Below are 20,701 nucleotides of genomic sequence, written 5' to 3' on the forward strand. Positions count from 1 at the left end.
GAAATGCATATTCAGCACCTCATTAGCATGCTGCCGGTTACAGCTCTTCAAAATTGCTGCGTTACACTCCAACTGAGCTTGTCCCAACGGGGGTCCTTTTCGAAAGGATGCCGCCAACTTCGAAATCACCTTATTCCTTAGTCCCAATTTCGAAGAGCTGCAGCTGGCGGCATGCTAATGAGGCACTGAATATGCCTTTCAGCACCTCATTAGTAATCTTCGATGTGGCCATTTGCATGGCCATTTCGAAGGTTTGTGCCAGTGTGGACACGGCCTTACAGTTCCATTCTCTTTGCTTGATAGAAGAAGTAAACCATTTGGATTTCCAGAGCAATAACTTCCATGACTTTTTTCATTCATTCAGAATTACATGGTTAACCTTAAACCGTATGGCCCTTTCTACACATGCCACTTTAGAATAAACGAGTCCTGAAAATTTTTGGGAAGAAGGGGCCTCCAGAAGGACTTCCTTCTGGAAGACGCCCCTCCTCCTCTCTTTACAGCCCCCACCCCCGGGGCTGCGCTTCTAAATGGCGTTTTGGAGTCCAGAAGAACTTCTTCCAGACTCCAAATCATGTGACCTCATGCTAATGAGGTGTGGGGAATTTGCATCTGTGCCTCATTAGCATATTTTGGGCCGTTTATTATAGACACAGCCTATTAGGGAGGGAAGCCTGTCCTGTTTAGCAGCCGTTGCTGTAGATAGGAGTGGGGTGAAAAACCTTAACCTTATGGGGTCAAATGAAATGGAAATATAAGTACAGCAGACACCTACCTGTATTAGGTGTAGTTTGGTGTCAGAGCCTTGTTAACTGCATGCTTAACAATTAAGAGGGTGCATCAGTTTCAAAATGTTGTTTGTGTCCTATTGAATAAAAATAACCTTAAAAGTAATTATTTCCGAATTCTTGGGTTTTTTTTGGGGGGGGTGGGGTGGGGGGAGGAACATCACACATTGCATACATGCACGTGCACTTGTATCTGCAGCTAATTTGTAGTTTGAAATATCTGATTTCAAGCTGTATGCATTACATGCATGCTGCATTTTTCTTTTGATTCTTTTTTCAACTTGCCCCAGGGTTGTCCAATCAATTGAACTTAACCAGAAAAGTAGAAGGTGTCACATAGGGCTTGTCTATACCACCACTTTCCTTTGAAGGAAGGATGGTAATTAGGGTTTTGGGAGTTTACTAATGAAGTGCTGCGGTGCATAGGCGGCACTTCATTAAGCAAATTCCCTCCCGCAGCAACTTCGAAGTTTAAAACTAAGCCATGGCCGGTATTTCAAAGTGCCGGGGCAACTTCGAAGTCCCTTTACTCCTCAAAATTTTGTTGCTGGCTAGACGCGCGCCAGTACTTCAAAGTGTAAATCTTCAAAGTTGCCGTGGGGGGGAATTTGCTTAATGAAGTGCTGTGTATGCACCACAGCACTTCATTAGTAAACTCCCAACACCCTACTTACCATCCTTCCTTCAAAGGAAGGTGTTAGTGTAGACAAGCCCATAATGTTTTTCTTCTAGGTGTTTGATGAAATGCAATATTTTATGAATTCAAGAATGTCATGCTGAGTAACAAAGAAAACATGCATCTTAAAGTACTGACAGAAATAGTGGCTTAGCAGGGTTGGCCTTGGATAATCTCATAATAGGGTACTATAGGAAAAACATAAACTAGTCTTCTATTAAAAGCTTGTATTCTATTTTACATCTCTCAAGTGAGTTACTCATCAGGTCAGTTTATGGTGAACGTTTGTGTAGCTATTTGTTTATTTCTGATATTTTTTGTTCTTGCAGTATTTGCACAAGCTTTTCAAAAGGGACCATCATAAAGGACAGAAGTATCATGAGAAACAGATCAGTCTGTATGCCGAATATGATCGTCCAAACCTGCTGCCATTTCTCAGAGACAGCACACATTGTCCATTAGAGAAGGTAAGCCTGAGATCTGAGAGATGGTTCTTGGATTGGTTTGTCAGCTGTGTGCTGTACTGAAAATTTGTTAATATGTATAGCACTGCCCTCTGCTGGATCAGAAGAGAACTGGTCGAGATGCTGACAGCTAAGCGTTTCTGTTACTGAAAAAACAGAGGATTATGACTTTTTTTTATTGTAATAGAAGATCCTGAGCTTCATTTTATATACTGCATACATATAGTTCAGCTATTGGCTTTAGTATCTGTGTACATTTATTATGTAGCTCTGGCTTGTAGTAAGAAATTAAGAATCTTATTGCTAAGTTTAGGGCTTATTTTCATTGCTTGAAAGCAGGGCAAATACAGGTATAGTTTTAGTGATTTAGTTGCATGCATAGTTAGCTATTACAAATGTGTATAACTTTAGGTCTATTTAACATCCATTAGGGAGAGGGGAAAATTGTTTTTTTTGTTTTTTGTTTTTTTTTTAAAAAGTTCATTTCAGTGTTTAAATTGAGATCCTATTTTCCCTTCTGCCCTTGTTAGCCGGTGGCCAGGTAATGTGCGGTGAGGTACTCCCCCGGGTCCTAAACAACCCAGTTTTTTACTGTTAGAGGAGGCAGCTCCTAGCACTCTCACCCATGGCCAGGCTGTAGTAACCAAACGGTTAAAGTTCTTTTGTTGTGCCGGCTGCGTTGCAGTGACAAAAGGGTTAACAGCAGGGTCAGGCTCAGAGCTTAACTAGTTACAAGTTTATTAAGCTACAGTTATAAGCGTGCGGTTACAAAAGGCTATTGTTTACTTCTTATATGCTAGCAAAGTACAGGTTAAGTTAACAAGTTACGTTACAATCCAATACAAAGATATCTGTTGTCATCTAACACAATGATATCTTGGCACAATGACATCTAGTTACAGAGCTCTAATTCTTTAGCTGTGCACAAAAAAGTCGGAGACCTAGCATGGGTGTATCTTACCCTCTCTGCGTCTCTCGATACCAGCGTAGCCAAGCTGGATCGGTCACTCAATTCCGCGGAAAGACGAATACGAGGTTGGGCGTCCCCAGTAGTGGACCTCGGGAGGCAATCACCTGACCCGACCAGCAGGTAGTTGGTGGAGATGCACTCAAAGTTAGAGTTCTGCTGGACCCACCTTTTATACTCCTTCTGGGTTACGTATTCTCTTTCTTATCTATGGTGCCAGATCATACTGGTCTGTCTTTGTGACGCCAGTTTGTTACAAGGGCAATTGTTACTTAGTTTGCACTTGTAAGACAGGAGATAAGCAATTTAGGAGTACAGGACATTCTTTTGTGCGGGCGGGGCACGTCCCCTTCTGGGTGATTGTGTGTGTGCATCATATTGATCAATGCCAGCTGGGGTGATTTCTGAGGGTCCCCCCCCTCATGTTGACAGTCTGGCCTGTTAGCCTTCTAGCTGTACTTTCTGCTTCTCAGGGTCACGATAAGCTAGCATATCTGGGCCTCAATGAGGGCATCAAAGACTGTGTTGTCAGCAGCCATTTCTGTGCCCTGTGTGCTCCTCAGTGGGGGAGGGGGGGCAGCGAGCAAGCTGGCTTGTAAGGGGGAGACTTTGTCTGGCTACAGCCCTATCCTCCTGTCTGTACTGTCCATTCTCAGTTTTAGTCTCCCTGTTCTTGCTCAGTCAGGCCCACTGCTTCTTAATTTGTCCCTCCTCTGGCCTCTAGTTGTCCACCCACAAGCTTATGGTCCTTGTGCCTACGCGCTCCCAATCTCCCTCCACAGGCACCTCATCCAGTCTTCTCCTTTGCTCCCCTCCCCAGCTTTTTGTGAATCCCAAAGTACTTTCCAAAAACATACACAAACAAGACCTCAGAACACCCTGCAAGGTACATAAGCATGTACTTTTTATCCTATTGTAAGGAGACCCAGGTAGCTTTTAAAGCAACTCTGACTTAATTGCAAGAACCTGAAACAAAACCAAGATCTTCTAACTCCTCATCCTGTGCTTTAACTGCTTGACCATATTTGTCCTCATTCTTAATCCTTTCTGCTCCCTCAGGGGGCATTCTCACAAAAAAAAAAAATATAAAAAAAAAAGCATAGACCAATTCATCTATAATACCTGAAATTGAGTTTAGTGAGGCCAGGATTTCATCCTTTGTGTTTGGCGTCCTGGATGTTTGCCCAGACCACCTATCCCTAAAGTGGCCCTCAACTATGGGTGATCAAATAGCAAGAGTCAAAAATAGGGATGAGTTGGGAGAGGAAATAGGCGTTGTATATAAGACAAGACCCTGAATGCTGGGAATGTCCCTATAAAATCAGAACATCTAGTCACTCTACTCTCAGTGTGTGCAGACGTAGTGATTACATTATGATCAAACATTTTTAAACAAAGTGCTTTACAATGAATTCTCCTTTCGTTTAATTGACATCATAAACACATAAGAGAATGCTGTACTTGCTTTGCTTTTTTCCACATTCCAACGTGACAGCCCCCTTTCCTTCCTTCACATCAGAGACTTTGGGTTATGTACTCTTAAAGTAGCAGTACTGCATAGTTGGTTGAATTTGTTACACAAAAATTGCCTCATTAAGTTGTCTGACTTGCTGGTCAAGTGAAAAGAATAATCAGTTCACTCACAATAGAGGTCTTCTGTTGTGAGGTTCTTGAAGTGCCTTAGTGTAAAACAGTCATTTTTTTTAAAGAACTAACTCTTTTAGGTCTTACTGCAGAAGTCAGAGATCTGTCTGTGAAGTTGTATATGATAGGTGGTGCATTTCATCAGCATTTTAGCATGAATTGTTAAGTGGGGTACAACAGAGCTTCCATTTGTATTCACCCAAATCATTTTCACGTGTGGTTTTGTGTCCCACCACTTACAGATACAACTGACAGATTTACATTCATAGAATGTTTCAGGGCTCATTTGTAGTGTAAAATTTTTGTGCAAGTGACTTTCTGTTCATGTGTCTCCTATCCCATGGGTCAGCAACCCAAATAGCAAGAAGAGCCATTTTTTCCAACTTGGTTTAAAAAAAAAAAAAAACTCATTAATTCAAGAGCCACAATGCACGTGAATATGAGACAGTCCTTAATAAATAACATCAAACCATACTTTTAGTAATCCCTATTTAAGAACAGCATGCATACAGTGGTTTGTAATGCAATATATGGTTACTGCAGGATGTTCACAATTTTTTTACGTATTCTATTTCCTCACAGTTTACATGTGTGTTTGCACCACTGTCTACCTGACTTTCATTCCTGAACCTTCTCTATTTCTGGGGGGATGCGAAGGGAGGGGTTAGCCAATGTTTTGAGATCACATATCGTTTGCTATTTAGATATGAGTTGTTCATATTTGTACTTTTAGATGCTCATCATTTATCAAAAATAATCAGGAGGGTTTTGTTTTTTTTTTAAAAAAATTGTAATTATAGTTTCAGGACACAAAGAAGTCCTCAGAGAGCCACAGGTTGCAGACCCCTGTCCTATCCTTTGTGTGCACTAGTGATGCATTTTTCTTTTGATTCATTTTTTCAATTTTCCCCATGGTCATCCAATCAATTGAACTTAACCAGAAAAATAGGAAGCGTCACATAATGTTTTTCTTCTAGGTGTTTGATGAAATGCAATGTTTTATGAATTCAAGAATGACATGCTGAGTAACGAAGAAAACATGTATCTCAAAGTACTGATGGAACTGGTGGCTGTGAGGGGGGAAGTGTGTAAATTTTGCAAGTGCAAAACTAAAGCTATTTTGCTCCACTGCTTGGCTGCAAATAAAGCACAATGTGATTTGGGGTAGTGGGTGGTAGAATGGACAGGTGCAAAAATAGATTTTACGTATGAGAAAAGAACACTGCATTAAAATGAAAGTTCCTTAAACTCCACAGATCTTGTTTATGTTTACTAAATACATTTTCAGCAAGCGAGTGGGCAGGGAAAAGAGAAAAATTGCCAAAGCAGTTTACAAATAACATTATTGAATTTACCATCATTCTAGGCTGTCACATGGCTGAGAAATAATGAGAGGAACAAAAATTTACAGTTTGCCAATGTTTTTCACTCCAATTAGCCATCTATCCTGTATAAATTCTATAGACCCATATTATAGATGCATAAATCTACTCACTCACTATCAATCGATGAAAAAGTGGCCAAGAGGAGATTATTTGCATACTAAAAAAACTTTTGGGGGAGAGGAATTGCTATTATTCACAACACAAATGTTGTATCAGAGAAACTGCAAGAGAAATATTTATCTGCTTTTCTTCCTTCTATAGGGAGCATTATAGTGTATAAACATGCCAGATGCAGTAATAATGAAGACTCTATTTTACCTTATATTCTTCTTTTCACAGTGGAAGACGACTGGGCATCTGTGGTTCTAGCTTTATTTGTTTTTTTTTTTTCATTTTGGTTTTCTGTTTGTAGATAGTGTGGAGAACTTCCCAGTATGACTTTGTATTCAACAGGACGTTCTTTTCTCTCTCTTCTGCTTTTCAGTCCATACAGAGCTATGTGTGTGTGGGAAGGAGACTTAATCCACCCCATGTGTCAGACTTCAATCTTGTGTCATTCTCCTTTTGATGTTCAGGAGTCACATTCCTTGCTGGTATAAATTGGTATAGCTCCATTGGCAACAGCATTGCTCTACCTGGGTGCTCCCAGAAAGATGTTGACTTTTATTCTCTGATCTTCATGATGTCTGTATGAAACCCTACTCATATCTTCCTACCTTTTTCCTACTTTGCCTGAGTGGGTGGAAGAAAACCCTGTTATAAAAAACTTGACTCGTATTATGGATTCCTCTGTTAGTACAGATCAACTGACATGTTTCCACTTGTGCCTTTTCCCCCCCATCCTTTCTCCTTGGGCTATGTCACCTCTTTAGAATACCTGCAAATGCTGGTCTCTTCATTCAGTCTGCTGACTAGTTTCAGTGTGACTTTCTCCAGTTCTGGATGTTGAAGAAGTGAAGCTACTTTCTCCATTATTTGGTCAGGAGGAGGGCTTGCTATGAGTGTCCACTGTCCAGAACTTTCTTCCCAGGAGCTAGTAGGTCTCAAATTTGGAACGTTGGTCATCTGTGGAAAGTTTTCTAGCCATGTGGTACAGGATCTCTTACTTGTGTCCAGCTGCTAAATCATATAAGAGCAGCTAAAATATTTTTATATTACTTTTCCATGTAAGCCATTACTATAGTTGCCATTTAGGATTTATGTGATTGAAAGGGCAGAAGGTCTATGAGACAATCCCTTGACTAATATGTAGCCCATTGTATGCAAGAAAAAAAAAACATGAGATTTCCTGTGTCCCCTGCTTGTCTCAGGAATGGGAGCTCTTAAATCTTCCACCTCAGAGGGAAAGACGTGCCAAAAAATCTCTTCTTTTAATTAATTCTGAAGACTCTACTAGTACATATTAATGAAGCTGTTCTCTTGTTCAGAAGAGTAATGCATCTTTATCTTTTTGGCCTTTGGAAGAGTGGTTGATAATTTTTATGGCATGGTTCTCCATATTCTCTTTTTAAGGCTCTTGAAATCTGCCAACAGAGGTACTTTGTAGAAGAGACAGTCTACCTTCTGAGTAAGTAACTTTCATTGTAATAAATGGCAAGATAATTTTAATCTTGTCATAAAGTCTGTGCTGTGAAAGTACGTGTAAAGTATTAAATCTTAGCATATAACACATTTACTCTTCTAGAAACAAAGTTGGTGTAGAGTCAATACAACTACCTTATATATCCATATCTTACAAAGGGACAGACAATTTTTGATTTAATCCTAAATGTATCACCAAGAGGTGAATATAGTTGAGTCATTGAGTAGTAACAATCAAAACTTAATTAAATTTAGCATCCTTGTAAGGTGGAATTTGCCAAAGAAATCTACCACAGAAACATTTAATTTAAAAAAGGAAGCTACACAAAAATAAGGAAACTATTTCATTAATAGAAATTACAAGAATTAAAAGAAACCATCATTAGAATGAAATGTCCGCAAGATAAGTATTTTAAAACTCTGTTCGAGGCTCAAACATAAATGTATGCCCTCAATTTGAAAAAGAAATGGAGTTGGGCCAGAAAAAAAATGGAGCCACCTTAGCTAAACAACACAGTAAACGAGTCAAAGGCAAAAAAGCACCCTTAGACATTGGAAGTCAAATCCTATGAGGGAAAATAGAAAGGACCATAAACTTTGGCAGGGCAGGCCAAAAAGAAATTAGAGGACTAACTAATAAAGACACAAAAACTAGTATCAAATTTATTTTAAGTAAATAAAAAAGTATTTAAAAACCAGTCAGTCAGTCGGGCCAATCGATTATCATATACTAAAGAAGCATTCAGGGAAGAGAAACTCATTGCAGAGAAGCAAAATGAATTCTTTTCACGGTCTTCACTGCAAAGGATGTGACGAAGAGTCCCCCACGTGAACCATCCATTTTAGCTGTATTTTTGGAATAAATCTGAGACCTAATGCCAGACTGAAGTACCAGTAGATTGTGGAACAAATTGATTACATTTATAGGGTACGCTCATCCCTCGTTTAACGAGTACTTGACTTACGAGTACTTGCTAAAACAAGGGACATAAATACATACATTTGTTCACTGAAAGAGTGAACTTCCCCCTGCTTATACGAGCCAGCCATGGGGTCACTGGCCAGGGCATTGGAAGACCCGCAGCTGGAGCGGAGCCAGCCGCAGGGTCCCTGGCCAGGGTGTGGGGAAACCCACAGTCCCACGGCTAGAGCGCAGCCAGCTGGGACATGGGAAAACCCACAGCCCCGCCCGGCCCTCTCCCAACACCCCTGGCCTGCAACTCCCCATGCACCCCCAGCCCTGCCTGCTCCCAACACCCACACAGGCCTGGAACCCCCCAGCCCACTGCATTCCCCCACAGGTAGTGCACCTTTTCCAACACCACCACCCCCTAAGGTTCACTTACTTTTCAGTCTGCATGTTGCCACTCCTTCCCCCAATTGGGAGCACTAGGAACCAATCAGAAACTTTTACATGTATTTTAATGGTAATTTAGTGCCCCTCTTACGAGTTTTCACCTACGAACAGTTGGGAACCAATTGTCCTTATATAGCAAGGGATGAGTGTAATAAGTTATCAGAACCAGATGGTGTTCATCTCAGAGTTCATAAAACTCAAGGTACAAAATTGTAGAGAGCTGGAAATCAAAGAACTGGAGGATAGCGCTGTTTTTCAAAAAAGGCTCTAGAGGCAATCCTGGCAGTTATAGGCCATTTAGCTTTATTTCAGTACCAGACAAGTTATTTGCAACTACAGTAAAGAACAGAATTTTCGGAAACATAAAGAAATGTAAAATGTTGGGGTGGTATTAGCTCAACTTCTGTAAAGGTGATTCATGCTTCATCAGTCTATTAGAATTCTTTGAAGGGGTCAGAAAACATGGCAAAGTTGATCCAGTACAAGTAATGTGCTTGGATTTTCAGAATGCCTTTGACAAGATTACATATCAAAGGCTCTTAAGCAAAGTAAGGCTCTGTGGGATAAAAAGAAAGGTCCTCTCCGTAGATCAATAGCTGGTTAAAAGATAGGAAACAAAAGGTAACAAATGGATATGGATGGGAAGTGGGTTTGGGGAGAAGACTATAAGATGTTCCCTGAGAGCAGAAACACGTGGTGCAAGACCTATGCATCTTGTTGCACCCTGGTGTATGTATATGTCTCTGTCAGCACACGTGTATACATGTGGATATATAGTACAACACTTGACTTACCCTACCTCAGATGTACCTGCAGTGCAGGAGAGAGAGAGAATTAACATCACCTTGCTTAACCTCCCTCAGTGTTGTAACAAAAGGCACCAGTTTGTAAAAGCACTAAAGCATGTACTGCAATCCTAGTAACTGTAATGGGACTTGAGCAGAGGCTTTACTTAAGCACATGCTCAAATGCATTGTTGAATAATGAGGCACCTGAGCGTGTAATTAAAGTGAGGCTCCTGCTTAAGTGTTTGCTGAATTAGGGTCTCAAACTTCACCCTTCTGTTGTTCATGATCAAGGCACAGAATAAACAAGGTGCTTTATGCATTTTTTCCTTTGTATTTTATAATTCCCATATTCCTTTTTTTTCTTTTAGGCAGAATGGGTAATAGCCGTAGCGCACTGAAGATGATAATGGAAGAATTGCAGGATGTAGATAAAGCTATTGAATTTGCTAAAGAACAAGATGATGGAGAACTATGGGAAGATCTCATTTTATATTCTATCGACAAACCACGTAAGCAGAACGTGTGTGTTTGATGAAGTGCAGGAAGTGAATTATCCCATTATCCCGGTACCTGGCACAAATAATATGTTCAGATTTATTTTTGGAGCCATCGTGGGTTACCTAGTACAAGAGGCTCTACAGTAGTTTAAACATTTTTTAGTATTGCCATGTTGAAGAAAAAATTCTCCAGTGTTGCAATATCTCAGGGCAGGAAAGGGCCAAGTATTTAAAAATATGATGCTAGTGTCCAACTAGTATATTGCTACCTACAGAAATTCATGAAATATTCTATTTCTTTCATGTTGATTTGAAGTGAGGCTGTATTTTTATACCTACTGAAAAGTTGATCCTCAGGCAACGTTGACAGAAAGTTTGAGGGATTGCATATGTTTTACTCTAGTTTATGTTTCACTTTGCAAATTTCTAAAAATCTAGATCAGGATAGAAAGCTTTACCTTTACACCTGAGTTAAAGTGTGGAATTCTTTGTTTTGTCTTGTGAAGACAAAAGTTCTTTAATATCATTAAGTGTTGATTTTTTTTCCTATTTGCCCTGATCTAAGCATCTGTTCTGGGTTTACAGATCAGCATGGTTGCTGCTAGAATGTTAACCCAACATCATTTTTGATTAGAGAATGAATTCAGGAGAGAATATATCATTGGGAATTTAAGTTACTTGGGAAATCTTTAAAGCTGCCTACAGTATACGACTGTATCTGCCTTTGGAATTTTTTAAGCCAGGGCTATAAAACTGTCTTGATTAAACTCCCTTTTCCTAGGCACTGAATGGCTCATGGGATTACTGTTGAGATACAGTAAACCCTCGAGAAGCGCAATTTCGATTTGTGCTTAATTCACATTAATGTGAGTTAAGTGCAAATTGAAATCGCCCACCACCACCACTCGAGCCCCTGGCTCCCCCCAGCTGGGAGAGCCTGGCATGCAGAGTGGCTTGCTTGCATTCTCCCAGCTGCTTGCAGCACAGTTTCTACCAGCTGCGCTGTTTATCGTGCAGCTCAAGCAGCTGTGTTGCACCCCCAGCTGGGAGAAGCTGGGGGCCACATGGCTGTCCCCTGCCCCCACACTTCTCCCAGCTGCCTGCTCCCCCAGCCACCCTCACCCCCTCCAATTTACATGAAATACAATTTATACAGAGGTTACCCAGGACGCAACCTCTCTAAATCTAGGGATTGCTATACACAACTTTTCACCACTTGACCACTAATTCAAATCAGAATCAGGTAACCAAGAGTCAATACCTTTCTTACCCTGCAACCACCAGCCCTCTTGCTCTGTGTACACAGCTGCTCAGTTGGACCTGCTCAGTCCCTGAACAGAGAGAAGATGCTGAACTGTGAGATGCTCTCCTCATGAGAGATCCATCTGTGAGTAAAAGGGCTGACTCAGCACTGCATAAAACAGCATTTCACTCCTGCAAGGAAAGGCTACTTAAGGTTCATAGACATGCTTAAAATATTTAATTTTTTTATCCCATGCTTCCAAAGTAATTATACTGTGATATAAAGTAATATAAAGTGATTTAATGTGTTCAAGTGCCTCCAAAACAGTTAGCCATGGGTGCACTGTAATTTCAAATTTGTGGGTTATTTTTGTTCTGTTTTGAAGACTCGGCCCATTAAATACTCCAGGTTTCCTTTTCAGAGGTTCAAAGGCTTTTGTATTAGTCAACCAATCACAGTATGTCTTGTTTCCTTCCTCAAGAGACAAGTGTGCAAGAAATATATAAATGTGACCTAACGTTGCTGATTTTATAACTGCTCCTTCCTTAAAAAGCAGATACTGTTATCAGCACTCTCGTATTGGGCATCTTACTGGGGCATCACATTACGACTTATTTACATATTTTTTTCTACAGCATTTATTACTGGCTTATTAAACAACATTGGAACCCATGTCGACCCCATTCTTCTGATTCACCGCATTAAGGAAGGCATGGAGATTCCTAATCTGAGAGATTCACTGGTGAAAATTCTCCAGGACTACAATTTGCAGGTAAAGGATCTCATGTGATCTCTTTATTTCTGCCTCTGTGGTATTTATTCTCAAAAGGACAAGGTGATTTTTCAGTTATTAAACAGCCAGAGATGGCCACATAAATTAGACAGTCATGACTCACTGTATTTAAAGGGTTGGGTTGCGGCCTTTCATTATTTCTACTTGAACTATGTTTATACTAAAAATTAGGGGTGTGATTCTCCTGCTCATGTATACGTATTCACCCTAGTTCGCATTTTGCTGGAGTGAGTATAAATAGTCGTGCAGTCACATTAGCACTGGTAGCACGAACAGAAGCATGGCTGAGCCACGTCTGGGAGAAACCCAGTTGGAACCATTGGGTATGAAATCAGCATGACTCAGACATGCCTCCACTTCCATTATCCATGAGACCACAGCTACACTGCTATCAAATGTGTGTACATGAGCAGAGGAATCACACCCCCTAGTTAGTAGTATAGACATAGCCATGTGTCAATGTACAATCTTGACAAAAACAATTTAGAAATGAGTGTCAGGACTTCACACAGCAATTTTTGCGGCTGTTTGCAACTCTGATTCTCTCTTCTGTTCTGCATCTGGACTGCCAAGCAAAGGGTGGCTTTGGGCTGTTGCATACAATATTCTTTTCATTACATCGTGTCTCGTGAGTCCTATGATCAGCACTTTTTTGCTTGGTCCCAGATGAGGTGGTGCATGAGGAGCATCCGGGATACTTGTGCTAGGTTCTAATGCTACCCATTGGGTATGTCTACACTACTTCAGACACTGCCTGTCAGCGCTTTTGAAGTTAGCAGCTTTGAAGTTCCCGCGGTGGCCATTATGCTAATGTGGTGCTGCATATGATTTGCAGCACCTCATTAGCCTCCTCCGACCTGCCTGCTTAGCATGCCCCCTTCAAAGAAGGGGGCTGGTGTAGATGCACCCATTCAGTGTCATCATGTGCTAAGAAAACTCTGCCATGAAGCCTCTAGGGGTTCCATGCCATTCCCAAGCCTGGATAGAGGAGGAGGGTTGGTCAGATGAGTGATGATGGGCTGATCGTGAAACAACAATATGAATGAAATCTGTTGCCAGTACGACTAAATGATAAAAGATGCGGGCTTTGACATCGCCCAGGTAAACAAGGTCTGTGACACTGATTGAGCGATTGGGGTTGGGTCTATAAATTGGCTACCGAAAGAAAATTCATCTCTGCAATGGACAGGGAGAGGTGGAAGGAAACAGTGAGAGAGGCATCAGACACCAACAGGCGCTGAGCCCATGGTTCTTGATGATGATGATGTGCTAAGAAAGTAAATTTTACAAACCAAGCCATTTTCCCTGTCTATCTTGAGCAAAGTGTATGGTTTTGTGGATAAGGATATTGTCATTGTGGGATACAGAAATTCAAATATGCCTCCAATGTATTTGCACAGACACACAGAAGTAACCATTCTATTGATTTGATTCCTCTTTATAATAACTAAAAATAGGGCCCATCAGCTACCCTAGAAATCTTTATTTTTGTTACATTATTATTTTAAACAATTACAAAGTCCTATAAATACTGTGTTCCAAACATAACCCAATGGGTAGATTATACCAACTTTTGTCACTCCCATCCTTGCTTGTCCTCTTCGGACGCTGAGGCAAAAGATGGCCCTATACCGGGCCATGAAGGACATCAGTCCCTGATTATTTCAGTACCATGTTAGATGCTTATTCTGCTGGCCTGTCAAGAGATTTTTACCACTATCCTCTTGTTTCAGATATCAAAATGGGATTCAGCTTGAATATTTTTGTTGTCTACAGACTGTGATAAAATGGCAGGGAGCGAGGTCTCCTTCACATAGACCGGTCAAAGTCTTTGAAAGCGTCGTCTTGTTTAGCACATACATTTTAGATCATGATTTTTTGAAAACGAAGAGAGCTTTATAAGCAGTGAATTCTCTTTGCTTTTAGTTGCATTGTCATTTAAATGGAAGTGACTACCACCTATGTCGGTATATTTAATTATATAAAATCATAGAATTCTAGGTCTGGAAGGGACCTCAGGAGGTCATCTAGTCCAGCTTCCTTCCTAAAGCAGGATCAACCCCAGCTAAATCCTCCCAGCAATGACTGTGTCAAGCCGGGACTTAAAAAGCTAGGGAAGGAGATTCCACCACCTGTCTTAGTAACACATTCCAGTGCTTCACCACCCTCCTAGTGAAATAATTTTTCCTAATATCCAACCTACACCTCTCCCTCTGTAGCTTCAAACTATTGCTCCTTGTTCTGCCATCTCTCACCACTGAGAACAGTCTCCATCCTCTTTAGAGCTCCCTTTCGGGAAGTTGAAGGCTGCTGTAAAATTGCCCCTCACTCTTCTCTTTTGCAAACTAAATAAGCCCAAATCTCTCAGCCTCTCCTCATAGGTCATGTGCTCCAGCCCTTTAATCATTTTCATTGCCCTCTGCTGAACCCACTCCAATGTGTCCACACCCTTTTTATACTGGGAGGCCCAGAACTGGACACAATACCCCAGATGTGTCCTCACCAGTGCTGAGTAGAGAAGAATAATAACTTCTCTAGATCTGCTGGAAATGATTCTTCCAGTACACTCAAATATGCCATTAGCCTCCTTGGCTACAAGCGCACACTGTTAACTCAGATCCAGCCTCTCATCCACTATAATCCCCAGATCCTTTTCTGCTGCACTGCTACTTAGCCAGTCAGTACCCAGCCTGTAACAATGCTTGGGATTCTTCCATCCCAGGTGCAGGATGCTACACTTGTTGAACTTCATGACTTCCTTTTGGCCCAATCCTTCAATTTGTCTAGGTCACTCTGGACCCTATCCCCACCCTCCAATATATCTACCTGATCCCCTAGCTTAGTGTCATCTGCAAATTTGGTGCGGGTGCAATCCATCCCCTCATACAGGTCATTAATAAAGATGTTGAACAGTCCTAGCCTTAGAACCAATCCTGTGGGCACTCCACTTGAAACTGGCTAGCAACCAGACATTGAGCCATTAACCACTACCCATTGGGTCTGTCCATCAAGCCAGCTTTCTATCCACCTTACAGACCATGTATCCAATCCATATTTCCTTAACTTATTGGCAAAAATGTTGTGGGAAGCTGTATCAAAAGCTTTGCGAAAGTCAAGGAATATCACATCCATTAACTTCCCCATGTCCACAGAGCCAGTTACCTCATCGTAGAAGCTAATCAGATTGGTCAGGCACGACTTGCCCTTGGGGAATCCATGTTGACTACTCTTGATCACGTTCCCCTCTTCCAAATGCTCCAAAATGGATTCCTTGAGGATCCTCCCATGATTTTTTTAGAGACTGAGGTAAGTCTGACTGTTCTATAGTTGCCTGGAATGTCCTTCCTTCCTTTTTTAGACATGGGAACCACATTTGCATTTTTCCAATCATGCAGGATCTCTCCTGATCTCCACAAGTTTTCAAAGATAATAACCAAAGACTCTGCAAATGACATCTGCCAATTCCCTCAGTACCCTTGGATGCAATAATTCCAAACCCATGGATTTGTGCATCAGTAGTTTTTCTAAGTAGCCCTTAACCTGTTCTTTCCCCACCAAGGGCTGCCCACCTCCATACTGCATTTCCCAGTGCCGTGGTTTGGAAACTGATCTTGTCTGTGAAGACTGAGCCAAAAAAAAAAAAAAAAAAAGCATTGAGTACTTCAGCTTTTCCTACATCATCTGTCACTAGGTTACCTCCCTCATCCAGTAACTGATCCACACCCTCTCTGATTACCCTCCTATTGTTAACATGCATATAGGAACCTTTTGTGTTAACCTTCATATTTCTTGGTAGCTGCAATTGTGCTTTCACTTCACTGATTACTGCCCGGCATTCTCTAGCAGTATATTTATACTCCTCTTTAGTCATCTGTCCAAGTTTCCACTTCCTATATGCATGCTTTTTGAGTTTCAGATCACCAAGGATTTCCCTGTTAAGCCAAGCTGGTTGCCTAACATGTTTTCTTTTCTTACTGCGAATTGGGATGGTTTGTTCCTGTGCCTTCAGTAAGACCTCTTTAAAATACTGCCAGTTCTCCTGAACACCTTTCCTCCTCTTATCCATTTCCCAAGGGATCCTGCCTGCCAGTTCTCTCAGGGAGTCAAAGTCTGCTTTTCTGAAATCAAGGGTCTGTATTTTACTGCTCACCCTTCTTCCTTTTGTCAGGATCCTGAAATCTGTCTCAGTAGCTATAGCCCAGGTTGCCACTCACTACTGTTTCTCCTACTAGTTCTTCCCTGTAGTGATTTGCATTGATCTCATTAAATGCAATTGCTTTTTAAGTAAATAGCTTCCAGATACAACACTACATACAGCATCTGTGTAGTAACCTCTTGACTTCTGACATGACTCCTTTTTTGCCTGTACTGATGGTTCTGTTCTTACAGCATTCTGTTGACATCAGGGTGGACTATGGTGGCCTGACCCATATGGCAAATAGCATTAGAGATGCTGTGTGCATAACATACCCGAAAGGTTAAATGGCAGTAATGTGACTTAAATTAAAGCTTATTTAATATGCCATAAAAGGAATTTACTTTTTTCATTTTTGCCTTCAAGTGGCTGTTAGATAGCTTTTATCCGAAAATCATTTATTATAAACCGTGCAAATGGGTATCTAAAATAATCTATTAGACTTGAAATGCTTTGTGGTTTTTAAGTGGTTTAATTTTAAATAGATCCAGATAGCTCTAGGGCTAATATATATATATCTCATAGAGCTAATAGAAGTTTGGGAACCTATTGAAATGTATGCTTGACTTGCTATTACAGCAATATAACAAAAGAAAAATCAAACAGGGACTAATTTCCCCTTACAGAAGAATCTATAAGCTGCTGCTTGAAGTAAAACTGCTGCTGAAATGTCATTGGTGTAAAATGCATCTTTGCATGCAAGGTTTGAATTTCGTGTGTCAAATTTCCCACAGGTTTAAACTGCTGCATCTTCATTGACTTCAGTTAAACTGTGCTGATTTATACAGGTGGGCATCTTGCCTCATTTATTTGATGCTTCAGATTTGGGCAGCAAACCAAATTAGCTGCTTGCTGTGCCTTATTATTAATATGAATGTTCAGGTCTTTATGCCATTTTTCATCCTTTCATCTAAGAGCATGTTAACTATGTCTACTCACATTCTATCTTATTCTCCAAATGGGGGAAACTAAGAACACAAGAAAGAGATGCCTTACACAAGAAGTGGATGGCATAGCTGAGAATAGAAATCATTCTCCTGACTCCCAGACGAGTACCTTGGAGTCTACACTGGCTTTGGGGAAACCTTTGTCACTGGAGTCCAAAAAGAAAAACTATTATACTCCTTTAGTATTATTTATCTCTATGGTATTAATTAAATGGTCTCCTTATTTTCTAACCCCATGAACACTCTTGAGACCGAAAAGGAACAAGCAATGAGTGAATTTTCAGCATGTGTGGGAGTGTTTGTGTTGTAAGCATAAAATACCAATCCTCATTTTTTTTAGGTTTCCCTACCAACTCTGATACAAACCCACACACAGTCTTGAAATTAGGGGTATCTAGGAGTTATAACCCATCAGCTACTGCTGACTAAAAGAGCACTTCTAATTTCAAAGATGACCTGTTGAAGGGCCAAAAACTTTTATTACAACCAAGCTATCAGATGCCTTCCTTTCTGAACTGCCTGTAGCTTTAGAGATTGAAGTTTCACTCCCTCTGTCATATGATGAGGAAAGACAATGTTTCAAGGCATCGGTAGTGGCTACTGCAAGCGCATTGCCAGGGCTTCAGCCCTTCAAGTGTCACCCACGGATAAGGCAGAAGATGTTCACAGCAGCTGCAGCGAAAGAAGAAGCAAAGCTGCAATTTGGGTGCTCAAAGACATTTGCTGAGAGTGAAAGCTACGGCTGAATAGGTGTGACTTCAGAAAATCATGTAAAAAAAGGAATTGCAATGGTAGGTTCACATAGCTAGTTTACAAAAGCCTGTTGCCAGACACAGTCTCCTCATCCTGCACTCAACTTTATGGTGTCTGTTCAGCTTGTTCAGTAAAATGAATCTGGATGTCCGAATTGGCCAGAGTCTTCAGGCTCAGTTGTCTCAGTGGGAAGATCACTTCAAGAAGTTTCTTACTTGTCTCCCAATTGTGGACCTTCTTTTACATGTGGGGCAGGAAGTTCCAGCAGACCCACCTACTTCAGTCCAGAAGAGATGCAGCTCTCAATCCATGAATTGAAGTCTGGGAAGGCACAGAGGGTTTGTAGCATTACTTCTAAGTTTCAGAAGACAGATGATGTTGTAGTACTGTAATTGCATAGGCTTTCCCAGACCAACAGGGATACTAGTATTACCCCAAGTGTCTGCAAGATCTGGGGGGAAATGGAAGTGTTATTCTTCCTCTGTTCAGAAGAGTGGTGAGGCTGAATGTACCAGCTATAGAAGTTGAGGCAGAGTGCTAGATAAGAAGCCTTTAAGCAGCTGCTGCCGCACCAGCCCCAATCAAGGGGATGAGAAGATGCTCAAAAGAGGCTCCTGTAAGAGCAGCTGATGCTGCATTTCAGATCCTTCAGCAACCTGTGTGAGGAACACTTTGACATCAAGCTTACTTCAAACTTACAGCTTCTGTAGAATGAGGGGTACACCAGATCTATGGTATGGAAGTGAGACGGGGTACTGATGAAGGCTAAAGACCACAATATTGAGGTTTCAGTTCTTGTTGTGTCAGTCAGCAGCTCCATGAGAAGTGGCAGGACAAAATAAGGAAACACCCATATCCAAAGCCAAACTTAGGAACTGCTTCCACCAGCACTTTCTTGGTGAGGATGTGTCAGAATGGAAGATTAATGAATTCCAAGAATCGTTATACCAAGGAATGTCAGCCTGCTGCTAGCAAGCAAGTTTCTGTAGTGGAACAACATTGCCAGAGATCCATCCAGGTGGTGCTCAGTTTGTACAGAGGCCCCACACACACACTGGGGATTTGCTATGTTGATAAATATGAAGCATCACTTTTGACCACATGGGTCTGTTTGGAAATGCAGGTTCTCATCCCAATGTGATCAGTTCAATCTTTCATCCTTAAATGATGTGATGGACAAGTAGAATGCCATGGAAGCCACTGTGTGGCAGTCAAGAATTTTAACTGTGGGACCCACCATATTTATACTGTATCGTTATTTGGTAGCAGAATAAATACAGTTAATTCTTGAGAAGCACAATTTCTATTTTTGTTAAACTTGCAGTAACGTGAGTTAACTGCAGGTCGAACCGCTCCTGGCTCCAGCCCCTAGTTCCCCAGCTGGCGAGCCCGATGGGCACCCAGCTGCTTGCAGTGCAGTTTCTCCCAGCTGGCAGAAACCATGCTGCAAGCCTCTGTCTGTGCACTGGCCTCCCCAGCTGGGGGAGCCAGGGACTGGAGGCAGAGGTGGTGGTTTTGAGTTGTACTTAATGCCAGTTAAGCGCAAATCGAAATCACGTTTCTTGAGTGTTTAGTGTATTTATTCTGCTACCAAATAATAATGTAGTATAAATATGGTGGGTCCCACAGTTGGGAGAAACCGCGGTACAAGCAGCTGTGTGCCCCCCAGCTGGGAGAAGCTGGGGGCCATGTGGCTGCCCCCCCTACTTTCACCAGCTGCCTGCTCCCCCAGCCAACCCCCCCAATTTACGTGAAATTTGATTTACGCAGAGGTTGCCCAGGATGCTACCTCCGCATAAGTTGAGGGATTAGTATAGTAATTTTTTCTGTATTTGTCTTCATGTGCAACTAAGGTTTGTTTTAACTGTAGGTGTATTTATATAGAATGAGTGCATGGGAGATGGGCGTGTGTGTGTGCGCACACACTAGAACATATGGCAAGAAGTAATATCTGAGGACTCTATCCATAGTTTTTTTGTGTTTAAGTTCATCAAGATATTTCACATGTATTGAAGTTGACAAATTCTCTTCTGTGCTGGAGTACACATGGTACTGGTAACAGTGGGGATAGGGTAATTTGAGCAGCTTTGTACAGGTAAGCTGATAATCCTTTCCATCTTTTAGTATTTTTGAGAGTAATGGGACTGTATATGAAGCCAGAGTGCCGAAAATGAAAGATAAATTACAGTCTTTGCTACGGTGCTGACTTTGAAGTTTCTTCATTTTCTTTGCATCCTCATCCCCATTTGATTTCCCCGTCCACTAGCATTTTCCAAATCTCTGCCAATTTCTCTTCCTTAGCCATATATTGCATCTCCTAACTCCAGTTTTGCCTTTCCTTATCAGTATAGAACTGTGGTCCATGTGACATCCTGAGTGCCATACAGGTATTCTTAGATGCAGCCCACAATGATCAATAGTTCCACACCAGAGGTTTTCAACCTATCCTGAGCAGCCTTAGATGTTTACTGAAAAGGTCACTGGGCACTTCCACTGTTGCTATCCTGGATAAAAATGAGTTATTGATAATTTACAGTGAGATTTATATATTTAGCCCTAGTTTTAGAGTTTTAAATGACTCTTTTCTACCTCATGGCCTCCACAACCAGCAGCATTTATTTCT

At 41.3% G+C, this 20,701-nt stretch overlaps 1 protein-coding gene across 3 annotated transcripts in view; it reads left to right on the top strand.

Moving 5' to 3' along the window:
- VPS41 (VPS41 subunit of HOPS complex) overlaps positions 1–20,701 on the top strand; it is a 184,375-nt gene that overhangs the window by 150,436 nt on the left and 13,238 nt on the right. For all 3 annotated transcript variants that reach the window (XM_074988089.1, XM_074988088.1, XM_074988090.1), the window contains 4 exons: positions 1,794–1,931; positions 7,437–7,491; positions 10,019–10,159; positions 12,026–12,162. In XM_074988089.1, the coding sequence (XP_074844190.1) occupies positions 1,794–1,931; positions 7,437–7,491; positions 10,019–10,159; positions 12,026–12,162 (471 nt within the window). The remainder of the gene's footprint in view (positions 1–1,793; positions 1,932–7,436; positions 7,492–10,018; positions 10,160–12,025; positions 12,163–20,701) is intronic.

This window comes from Carettochelys insculpta, chromosome 2, assembly GCF_033958435.1.
Source record: "Carettochelys insculpta isolate YL-2023 chromosome 2, ASM3395843v1, whole genome shotgun sequence".
Lineage (NCBI taxonomy): Eukaryota > Metazoa > Chordata > Testudines > Carettochelyidae > Carettochelys > Carettochelys insculpta.